Source organism: Rhipicephalus microplus, chromosome 3, assembly GCF_043290135.1.
Source record: "Rhipicephalus microplus isolate Deutch F79 chromosome 3, USDA_Rmic, whole genome shotgun sequence".
Classification (NCBI taxonomy): Eukaryota; Metazoa; Arthropoda; class Arachnida; order Ixodida; family Ixodidae; genus Rhipicephalus; species Rhipicephalus microplus.
This window is the reverse complement of record NC_134702.1, coordinates 140,151,633-140,163,673: the sequence shown is the minus strand read 5'-3', so window position 1 is coordinate 140,163,673 and position 12,041 is coordinate 140,151,633. Positions and strand designations below refer to the sequence as shown.

The 12,041-nt window shown below is 45.6% G+C and overlaps 1 protein-coding gene across 1 annotated transcript in view; it reads right to left on the bottom strand.

The window, feature by feature from the left end:
* Nucleotides 1–2,084: 2,084 nt before the first annotated feature.
* LOC142803951 (venom allergen-1-like) overlaps nt 2,085–12,041 on the bottom strand; it is a 91,081-nt gene continuing 81,124 nt past the window's right edge. Inside the window, exons 2-4 of the mRNA XM_075890327.1 lie at nt 4,992–5,353; nt 3,363–3,613; nt 2,085–2,648 (exon numbers count right to left, since the gene is read on the bottom strand). Coding sequence (XP_075746442.1) covers nt 2,514–2,648; nt 3,363–3,613; nt 4,992–5,016 — 411 coding nt within the window. The 5' untranslated portion in view covers nt 5,017–5,353 and the 3' untranslated portion in view covers nt 2,085–2,513. The remainder of the gene's footprint in view (nt 2,649–3,362; nt 3,614–4,991; nt 5,354–12,041) is intronic.

The following is a 12,041-nucleotide window of genomic DNA, read 5'->3' as shown; positions in this document are numbered from 1 at the left end:
AAGATGCCTTTCTCGGAGCAGTCAGCGATTCCGAATTTATGGCAAAACAGTGGGCAGACGACGAATTACGCCCAGCTATTGATTCCCTGGAAGGCCGGAACTCTCAGGTCTCTCGACACATTGCTCGCGAACTGTCCTCTTTTTGTCTAAGAAGAGGCATTCTTTACAAAAAAAAATGCCTGTGATAGCGACAAAGCGTTCCTACTCGTTGTTCCTACCGAAATACGGGAAGATATCCTCCTTGCGTGCCACGACAAGCCCACGTCAGGACATTTGGGCTAATCGCGAACTCTCGCCAGAGTACGCCAACAGTATTATTGGCCGCGACTATCAACTAGTGTACATCGATACGTGAAAGGCTGCCGTGAGTGCCAGCGTTGCAAGACTCCGCCTGTGAGACCCGCGGTCCTGCTCCAGCCGATCGCACCACCACAGACACCATTTGACCTCGTAGGAATGGACCTTCTCGGACCCTTCCCTTTGTCGTCCTCTGGGAACAAATGGATTATAGTTGCGACAGATTATCTTACTCGTTATGCTGAAACAAAAGCGTTACCTCGTGGCACATCCTCTGAATTCGCGCAGTTCTTTGTGCACCAAATAGTCCTACGGCATGGTGCCCCGTCATGCGTGATTTCGCACAGAGGGACGTCATTTACAGCACGAATGATAGAGGACATTTTTAAATGGAGCTGCACAAGTCATCGAAAAACGATGGCTTATCACCCGCAATCAGATGAACTGACAGAGAGGCTTAACAATACCATAGCGGACATGCTGTCAATGTACGTTGGCGTACAACACAAAACCTGGGACGAAATTCTTCCATACATCACGTTTGCATACAATACGGCAACGCAAGAAACAACGCGATTTCCGCCTTTCCGACTCGGTTACGGACGCAACGTGCGAACCATGCTCGATGCTATGCTTCCGTGTGACCAAAGCAATGAAATCGCTCCAGACGCTGAGCAATACACTCAATACGCCGAAGAAACTCGTCAGCTAGCTCGCATAAACACCAGTCACCAACAAGATGCAGACGCACGACGTTACAACCTCCGCCATCGAAATGTCACCTACCAACCTGGGGACCGAGTGCGGGTGTGGACCCCTGTCCGGCGACCAGGCTTATCCGAAAAACTCCTAAGCCGTTATTTTGGACCGTACAAAGTTCTTAGACGTGTCACAGATTTTACCTACGAGGTATTTCCGGACGGCGCAGCGTCTTCTCGTCGACAGCTTCGGCCCGAAACCGTGCATGTCGTTAGGCTGAAGCCCTACTTCACACAGTAGCCCTTGTGGTTTACGTGTTGAGACATGCCGTGACATCGCGCTGCTGCTGCTGTTCGTGTTCTCCTGTGTTTTTATGCCTTTTCTTTTTGCACTTGGCGGAAGCAATGGTGAAATTTTCTCATTTGCGCTGCGAGTACTGGCACTCTCCCTCTTTTGGTTCTCTGTATCTGCGTGTGTATGCCTTCACTTTTTTTTCTTTACGAGCATCGAAATGATGCTTCCAAAAGAGGACTATTGCCACATGATATGCTTGGGTGAGATCAAGGAGTGAAAGAAGACAAAGACGATCTGTCTGAGCTGCTGCTTGGCTAGTCGACTCAATGAACCCATTAAACCAAGCTTGTCTTAAGAAACGTGACAATAATCGTCAGCGAGTCAGATCCATCAAACGATCCCCTACTAATTTTGGTACACACCAAGTTTAGGAGGCGACCCCAAGAGCACCCAAACGTGGGCGGCTTGATACGTAGATAACGCTAAAAGGGCCTGCGGTGCGAGAAGGAATTTTCCGAAGTTTGGCTTATCTCCCTCACGAGGCGTTAAGATCTGTCCCAGGACTTTGCATAAGTGCTTGCTCTTCGTGTTATCGTGAATGTATGACCTTGATTAGTGTGATGGCGACTGTTTCCTTTCTAATTCACCGTCGATACAGTTCACCAGCGCCTATTCATCATATGCATAGCAAACTCCTTCCTCCCGTGCTTGCTTTGTTGTGGGATCTTAAATGTGATTTCGCACCCGAACGTCACTACCAAACATACGCTTGTTTAAAAAAAAACGCACGGATGCCATACGAAACTGCATTTATTGTCGTGCATATATGTAGAATAGAAAAGCTTTGAAAATAAAGTTTCCGTTACTACGAGCAATTACACTACATCCCTTCGAAGCTAAACCAAGCGTCCACCACTCTAAATGGCGCAGCAGGGACCGAAATCGTGGACGATGCACATGGCCACGCTGTGGTCACTGAGCTCGCATACGAGCGCCAGGGTCACAGGACTCCCGACAGCATGGCCACGCACACCGGCTCCACCGTCACGGACGTCGCCAACATCCACGTCAAGCCAGACAGCCCGGAAATGTCGACTCGGCGCCTCTTAGAGCCTCGTCGCTCCCTGTCGTCGCGCTGCTTGATAGACAGCAGGTGGATCTGTTACAGACCCCATGTGTGGTGGACTTCGTGTACCAGGGGCCGGACGTGGACATGGGGCCCGTCAGGTGGAGGGACGTGCTCGGAGGCTTGCCCGGCTCGTCGTAGTTACAGGCGTACAGGTTGCGCGCATGACGCCTTTGATACACTCGAGGAGCTCGAAGCTGCAGCCGACGTGCTGACTCCTTGACCACACGAGCTAGAGCGGTGAAGACGCAAACACTGTATCCGTTATAGCCCACCCCCAAACACGAATGTAAGGACTGCAGCGTTACTATGACAAAACACCTTAAATTTAGAATCCTCTGTTTACGTACAGTCGCACAATGAGTCCCTACATCGATGACTTAATAAGAGCTGGCGCAAAATTTTCGAGTAGGAGAAGGAGCATGAAAATTTCGTTATTAGCAACGAAAATGATTTCGACCGCCGAAGTGATAACAGTTGGTCGGCCAGGAGCCCCTGCTCCTTGACCGCTGCCTCTGCGCGCCCTGGAACCTTACCACTCTTCTTTCGTTGTTTCCGACCAACCAGGAGGAGGAGGCGCTGGGTCTCTTACATGCTAATTTGTGCTGCTCAAATATATATTTTGCCCAAAATACGTGCTTTTTTGAAATATTCAAGCTTTTCAGCTAGTGCAAACCTTCCAGTACCGCGAATATTCGCCACGGGCTTTCGCATGAGGCCTCAAAATGAACAAATAAGTTGGTCCAACAAGCCCAATTGATTCAATTTAATGAAAGAAGTGCCTTTTAGGTCGCAACTCCCCTAATGCTTCGCATGACATCGACTCACTGAATGAATGAGATCTGCCACATTTTTTTTCGATGTCCCTTCATGAGAAACGAGAACTGTCCTCTTATGAAATTTAATGTTCTTGCAGGTCTTATAAGGGGCGCTTAACAATTCTTACCTGGGTGAAATGTTCGCAGGAAGGTTCATCACGATCGATAGTGTTCCTGTACGACTTGGTGGTTCTTTTCGTGCAGTCGGTGGGCTCGCTGAACCAGGCGGCGACGCAGACCTGCCCTCCCGTGTCGTTGCCGGAGCCCGGCTCTGTCTGCATGCACAGGTTCTGACCTTCCTCGATGAAGCCACGTGCCTGAGGGTTTTTCATGTGGGACGCGAATCGTTCCACGCAGGACTCCGCAACAGCCAGCAGGTCTACACGCATGCCAAGAAGGCACACAAGCCAAGAAGTTTTAGCGAAGGTTATTAATTTGCTGTCAGCATCAGAACACTTTACATGACATGACGCGTCGCGAACTACTTCAGCTTATGTAAATCATTAGAGAAGACATTATCGCGGCAGTGATTCCGTCTTTCTGTCGCAGATATTCCTAATACTAACCATTATATTTGCAATGTTCGTTAAGCAGATATATGCCAATATATGTAACAGCGCAAAAGCATATTTGTAGGGGCCTCCTGGTCATTAGGGCTTAGTCAAACTACTCGCTGTTTTTCGTTGACTACTAATCGGGACCTGCTTGGCCCAAAACGAGCCTTGACCTGCATATCTAGCATAGAACTCTTGACCAGGGGAGTTGGACATCTTTAACATTTTTCAACAAGGAAGAACCAAGTGAAATCAAGCGCGATATGTAAAATAGCGGTTCTGCAGTTTTCTCGCCTTGAACCATTACACAACAAACAAATAGACACTTAATAATTATAGTAAATTATCTTACAGATAAACTATTGAATTTTTTTCGTTCTTAGTCTTCGTGCGTATCAACGCACTTCTCATAAAACTATGACACCAATTTCACATGCAAAGCACCAGCAAAAAAATTATTGAGGTATTTGTTTGATTGGTTTCTCGTAGTCACCCCTAAAGGTAGCCATTAGGAAACGGCAGTAGTTGATTAGCGCAAATATACCAACATGTCCAACAGCATGGTAACCAGTTAGGTGCTTAGACTTTGTGATCACAGAGAAACACCGATAATTGTGGTGCCTACAATTCAGACATTCAGAAATCGAGGCAGATAATAAAATACAAAAGAAAACAGGTGTTTCAATGACGATAAGTGGTCAAATGCCCAATATTGACGTAACCCATGCACGTTTCCGGGGAGGGTTTGTCTTCATCAGGAATTCAGCGACATCTTTGTTCAATAAAGGATGGTATCTGTAAAAGCGCACTAGATAAAGGATACAAAGAAGAGGCATGCAGACTACGAGGGTCCCTGTGTTCGCCTTTTTAGTGTCCCTGTTTTTAGTCCACCTTCACCGTTCATGAAAATTTCTTTACGACTTCTCATGAGTAAAACTCGGACAATGGGTGACAGTGCACTCTAAAAAAATAGAGGCCTGCAGTAAAATATGCCCAATGACTAATCATGGTGGGCGTAACTTCACAGCTAAGTATACTGCTTGATAAAGCAAATGCTAGAGGCCCCTGTGCTTAACATAGGTGCCCGTAAGGTGCAACAAGATGTTGGTATTTCTGTTTCAACTGTCAGCGTCCCTAACAGTTACATCGTGCACGGTTCGGAAACGTAAAATTGCGACAAAAGCCTTGCTAGAGAAGGCTCACCCGGATCCATTGTGGTATTGCACATGTCGGCAGTGATTTTGGAATCCGGGCAGCTACCTCCTGGCGACAAGGCTGTGGCGGTCGTTGAGCACCTTGAGGGTCGCGTGCTTTTCGCCGTCGACGCCCCGCACGCAGACGGTACACAGCACCAGGAATGGTTCTGGAGGGGGTAGCCAGCTCAACACCAGGTTGACCCGTCGTGCGGCCGCTAGTTTCGTGGCGACGCTGGGAGGCTTCTGGATGGCGGCGAAGAGCAAGGAAAGTGGCTGTTCACTCAGGCAGCCTCACAAGACGCCTTCTTCTTCGTCCGCACGAGGGCGAGCGAGCCTCGTGGCTGTGCCAAGGTGATGATGTGAATTCTTCTGCACAATTCAATTCACACGAGCTACTTAAGGAGGAGGATGAGGATGAATTGAGATTTCATGAAGTCTAACCTTCATGGAATCACAGTAATAAAGTGTAACCTCGACTTTTTTCATGCAACTGTAAGGTTACGCTTCTAGTGCTACTGACCAGAGGGAAACCAAAATGCTTTCCATTTTATTTTTCACCTTCATCTTTTTTCCTACGCCTTTTACAATCTTTCTTACCTATTTACTCAATTCCCACTCAGTTTCTTACTCAATCCACGCATCATACTTCCTTCCTTTTTTCCCTAAATGCTGCGCAGTGGTTACATTTGCTTATTTGAAGGTGTCGCCAGTCCCCATCGTGGGTATGATAAAGTGTAACGTGCAGGTCCAGCCACATTCGTGGTTATATACAATTCAAAATATGAATAGTCATCATCAGTAGCTGTGTTACACGTTGGTAGGTAATTCGATGGCTTTGGCCGTGATCTTGGCTAAGGGAATAAACAATGAAAGGGATTTGTTGTTCCTGAGCCTACGATAGAACTGTTCACAGAAGTTGTGGAATGATCCGTTTGACGCAGGTAGATGCTGCTCTGATAATTGTCGTGTTTTTTTTTCTTCTTTTGCTGTCGATGTTGCCTGTTTCTATAAATTACCATCTGTGTGTAAAAGTAGGTAATTTTTTGCCAAGATATGCAAGCTTTGTGTTTTTCGCTATTTATGGTCTTTTTTTTCTTCCCTTCTGTTAGTGTAGTCTGTGCGTAGAAATTATTGTGTAACTAATGTAAATTTTTGTTTATATAGTAATTTTTTCTTCATGTTGAGCCTATATACTGTTCTCATTACCTTTCATTAGTACTTTGTGTAGAATTATGCACCCACCTCTGAAATAATTCTTTGAGAGATGTACAGTATTAGAAAATAAGAAAACATAGTCTAATTAATCAGAGTAAAACAAGAACCATAAATAAAGAGCGCACATGACCACTTGAATGGCAGTAAACACCAGTGTTCTTTCGAGCGAAACTGTAGTCAGGCCGGGAAATCAACGTTCTGAGTGGCGTCCTGTAGGACCACATCATATTCGCAGCTTGACCAAGAGCAAGGGTGCCGTTGGGCGGATTTGAAGAACAGCCAGAAATCAGTTTAAAATTAGCCAACATAGTCATTTCATTTAACCTCAGTTTATAGCTAAGTGTAACAGCAGTGTTAGTATGAGAATATTTTTTAATAATTAAGGAAAAATAATGCCGTTTGAACTAGACAAGGCCCTACAGGAACATCAACGCATTTTTTATTCTTTTGCTGGGTGTCCAAGCCATGTACAAGATGCGATTCAGTGAATAAATTATAATAAATTGAATGTGCCAAGCGTATGCTTTGTGAAGAATATATTTTTTCTTGCCAGATACAGAATGATTTTGGAACAATGCAGCCAGGAAGGGAGTATGAACAATGAATGCTGAAACAGATTTCCCCTGATACCACCGATCAAGCTTCGATAGTACATCCAATTTGACGATTGACGAGTACAGTTTCAAATAGTGAAATTTCCTAAAGATCAACAGCATAGTTTCAGTTCGTTCTAGGCTCCTATTTCTGTCAATTGTATATAAATCAAGGCTATGCACATCAGAACTGTAAACTTGTGCCTATAAAAGAACCATAGATGACTCGCTTCGTGAGCATGCGGCTCGTACGTGTCTAGCGTTTCGCATGCAACTTCGCCACTACGGGATTGTTGGCGAAGCGACAGCCCTCACTTAATATTGATTTTCTAGCTTTTGCACGTGCTGGTGACTTGCGTCAGGGATATGTTCAGCGGCACCCATGCCAACGGTGTATGAAGAATGGCTGCCATCACTTATCAAAGTATTTGTCGCGCAAGGAGAAGAAAAGCAACATTAAAACACATAACAGACAGCGCATATTGCCATATCTGTGCCCCATCCCGCCGTCTGCTTGTTTTTCCTTGGTTGTTGTTTTTCCCTTTGTTGCGGAAATCTCTTGTTCCAAAAAGGCTATGTAGGACAACTATTCGCTAACTCCGAATTTTCTGGTTGTCATTGTACGTAAAAGCAGCCGCGACCCTTCATTGCAGCTAACACTGAGAGACTGCGCAATGCACGGGGTGTCGCGAATATGTCATACGAAAAAAGCAAAAAGGTACACCAGCTCCCCGAAAAGGACCATGGGGCGATGCGGAGCATCGCGGGGAGTTTCAACGGTGCTTTTAACGGTGGTGTCTACCGGTTTGCGGCGTTACCTCTGTGGTTTACCTTGTGGGTTATTACTTTGTTAACTTGGTTCATTACCACGCGTCACGTGAACGTTGTGTTGGAAACTCCAGCGATGCTTCGCATCACACCATGGTCCCTTTAGGGGAGATGTAATTTTTTAGAAAAACGCATGCTGCCAACATTCTATTGTTCAACAACGCACAAAAGAAATCTCCCACCGGCACTACCTTGGATGTCAAGATCCAATGTCTATAAATACGGGGTGGCCAGTGAATGGTTGGGCAGCGCAAGCAGTCGGTTTTAGGGACAAAACTCTTAGGCCAAGGGTCGGTCTCTCCTCTAGTAAAAGTAGTAATAGTAGTAGTAGTAGAAGTAGTAGTAGTAGTAGTAGTAGCAGTAGTAGTAGTAGCAGTATAGTAGTAGTAGTATAGTAGTAGTATGCAGCCACCTCTAGTTCACAAGTTGTTCAATGAATGGCGTTGAGTGTATATGTCCTCGGGAATAATATAACTTATTGGCGTTACAGCATTACAGTAACCACGGAGTGAGTGATGATGAGTGAGGTAAAGAAGCGTCCATTCGTCCATCTGTGTGTCCATTCGACCGAGCGTCCATCCATTCACCCGTCCGTTTATTGGTTCGTGCCTATCCCTTCGCACTTTAGTCTGTCCGTGCGTCCACACTTCTTACTTTTTATGTTTCTATATTTAACCTACTTGAGAATAGGACACTTTATCCACATACCATTACCTGGTTTCCTGCACATCTCAAACCCCTACTGTACTCTCTGGTAAACCTGAATGACACTGCTCACTCCCGGGCGCGCGCACTAACCCTCCACGCTGGGGAGGACGTACGTCCGCAGGTTGGCAGTGAGATGTTCAGGGACGCTTTACTTGCATTCAGTGAAGTGGCTAAACACTATATATACCAGTTGAGTAGGCTGTCATTTGCTCCTCCGCACAACAAGTTGTCTAGACCTCAGGCCATCACGTTTCGAATGCTGCTGACCAGGTCCCTATATCCAAGCCTATTTTTCCTCAGCATAGTCTCCTCAGAGGCTTTTGACTCTACTTGTCCCAATTGTGGTGAGGTTAGTGACTTAGCTTTGGCAGTGCCCCTCATTACGGGGCCCAAGTCGGCTCACAGAAGAAGATTGGGACTGTGCCTTACGAAGTTCAGAGTCGCTACCACAACTACGGGCTGTCCAGAGAGCCCATGATGCGGTGGTGAGGCTAGGCCCTCCCCGTTCCTACGTGGGAGCAGCCCACGACGTTGCTCTAAAGGAGCAGCGTTTCTCAGGACCCAATAAAGCTCTCTGTCTGTTTGTCTTTCTGTCCTTCTCTTTACTCCTTTATTTACGTCGATTTCTGCACAAGTTCTCTCGCCATCTGGATTATTCTATCCCACACACGAGAAACAGCTTCACCAAGAGAGCGCGTGCCGGACCCACGGTGTTGGGAAGATGAAAAAGACGAAGACAGCACGTATCTGCATGATAACAGGTGCACCTGTTAAGGCAGATGAAGAAGATGATGGGGACAGGGCGCCCCGTTGTGAGGATGGTAGTTTATATAAACACCAGAGAAACTACGGCCAGCTACAAGAGCTTGACTGTAAAAAACCAAGGACGTGGACTGTCTTCGAGGAAAGCCTTGCAGAGTCCTAACGCTGACTGGCTGAGCGCAAGATTTGCCTCGCAGCCAATATTTTGCCATCAAGCTCATAAGCAACGTGACGTTCGATACAGGAGGCGGCTGTTTAAGAAAGTTCCTCGGCATAGCTTTTTGCATGTCCCTGAGTGGAAAGTGTGTTCGCGAAAGCAGATTAGCGCCATCCTATCGACTGGTGCCTTGCCGGTTCCCTCTTGATAGAACCGTCATATATCACTCCCGCGCGCATTTAAACTCTGTACAGCGGTGCCAATGCGAGCCCAGGAGGCTCACTAATAGCCCATCACATAATGAGCACACTTAGCCACCGAGAGTCTACCTAATTAGCGTGGCTGGCGGCGGCTCGACGAGGTGGGTGAGAGCGGCAGACTCATTAGATAAATGAAATGAACAGCAAAAAATAGAAATAAATAAGAGGCCCAGAACGAAGTCATAGTGGTGCCTATAGGTAAGCTCTTCATTTATTATGTTTATTGGTGTTCATTAATGTTGCTTGTTATCTCAAAGTGAAGAAAAGAGAGGCCTAATGCAGAGAGTAAGGGAAACACAGAGCCGTGCAATTATAGACTGAAGCCACAATATTTGTGCGTTAAACTAGCGAGGAGGTAGAGACAAGGCAGATGAAGTGGGTTTTATCGACTAAGCTTTCATAAGCCCCATCGTGTCTACATACGCCCGTGGGCTTTTTTTTCCGTACTTGCGCAGTAGACATTTCGCAAGCCATACCTTAGGTACTTACAAAGGGTGTAAATGAAGCGTTGTGAGGAGAGAAAGCTGATGAAACCGTTGTGATAGCAGTTATCTTTTTTGTTATGGAGAAAGAAAACAGTGATGTGCTTTTGGCAGGTTTACGTTAAAGGCTAACTTAAAGAGACGGCAAAGGCCAGCACTAGGGTTTTTGTTTTACAGCGTCAGTACGCCGTTAAACATTGGAAAAAAGAAGCTTGTTTTCGGCCTGGTAGGTCCTCTTTGCAATGCACTGGGATAGAAGAAAGTTAATAGTGGTAGTTTCAAATAAACTAATCCTAGCGCTTTAATTTGCTTTCAGCATCAACACAGGAAAATACAGAAATTCAGAGTATCTCGAGCAGAAATAAAAGCTTGTTTGCACTGTCAGATATTAGAAAAGTTTTCGTTTCCCTGGAAGATGACCGCGCACACTGTAGGAGACAAGAACAAGATTCGAATTATTCCCTGGCTTGTTTCCCGAGGGAACTCATTTGACTGCGTTCACATTTCGGTCGGCTGTTGTCATAGCCAATATTTCGCGTCAAGTGCATGCAGAGATTTCTACCACTTCTTTTAGCCGCGAATGCTGTTTTTCGAGGGTAAATAGCGCAAAATTTGCTTTCATATAATTCGATTTAGCAGAATTTGTTTTATTGGGTGAGCTGGTGTTTTGTATCGGCGGAAAAACGTGGCGCTATAGGCTCGCCTATGAGCTTTTGCTTCAGCTTTCTTATTTGTTTCGAGGAGTGAAATGAAGACTGTAGGTAGGAGTGGATACGGTTGCGTAACCAAATTAACAGCGACTTATTCTCAATCATTCATGTCAAATAAAAGAAAGAAGATATTAACTATAGCGGAGTAAATATGACTGGATGACATGCAAACTATCTATCTATCTATCTATCTATCTATCTATCTATCTATCTATCTATCTATCTATCTATCTATCTATCTATCTATCTATCTATCTATCTATCTATCTATCTATCTATCTATCTATCTATTTACTACAAAAATGTAGGGCGATGGCGAAGGCACTGTAGACTAGGCTAATTACGAGGCTCGCAGCAAGGTGGAAAACTGGGCTAGTTGGTGAAGATTCATCGTGGCTTCCAGCGCAAAACACTCGGACATAGACTAGAGAAAAGGACACGGCAGCGCTGTACCGTGTCCTTTTCTCCAGTCTATGTGCGGTTGTTTCGCGCTGTAAGCCATGATGAATGCTCTTAGCCCTAAGGGGTTGCTTAAGACCGCTTTCTCCCACTTTTCCCTGACTCAGATTCAAATTGAAGTGGGTGTTCTGCAAAAAATAAAAATAAATATTACGTTTTCTTCAACGCCTGCAACAGATGCCCCTCCAACCCGCCCCCGAAAAAAAAAATCCTGGCTGTGGACCTACTAACTATAATTCAGTGCTGTTTGAAAGCTCTGGTTTGTGCGTGTGAAAACATCACAAAATTCTACAGAGCTGGTACTGAAGAAAAATGCGCGTACAATGTGATCAGATGACTATATCATAAGCTGCAGCTCGATACTCATCTCGAATCCCACGATAGGTCGTGCATCCATTAGTGATAGCGTTAGAGAGCTCATTTCACAGACATTAAGCTGTCCATCACCGAGAAATCGAGATAGATGCAAATAAAATGAACAACAAGAAGCTTCGGTTCGATTGAGAATTTAACCCATACCACACTGCCACGTCATTGCTTGAAACTGCCTCGGAAAGAAGCTTTATGATATGGGTTGGTAACTCATACCCTGCGAGGCAATATTATTATATAGATACCGTTTTTTTTTTCTTCGATTGCGCGGCTTTCTCAGTGTGATCGCGCGCGCACGCGTGGACAAGTAGTGGCCTCCCGTGGCGTTCCTTGTAACTTGCTTTTTCGCTCACGGACGCGTTTTTGGTCACACCCAATGGTGCCGACGGCGGGATCTCTGCGAGACGAGTTCTATAATGCTATTGCGTTAAAATGAGCAACAGCAGAGGTTCGCATGTTGCCTAAAGGACGCGTAGTGTGCCCTTCGTTGATTAGCAAAATGAATAAATGT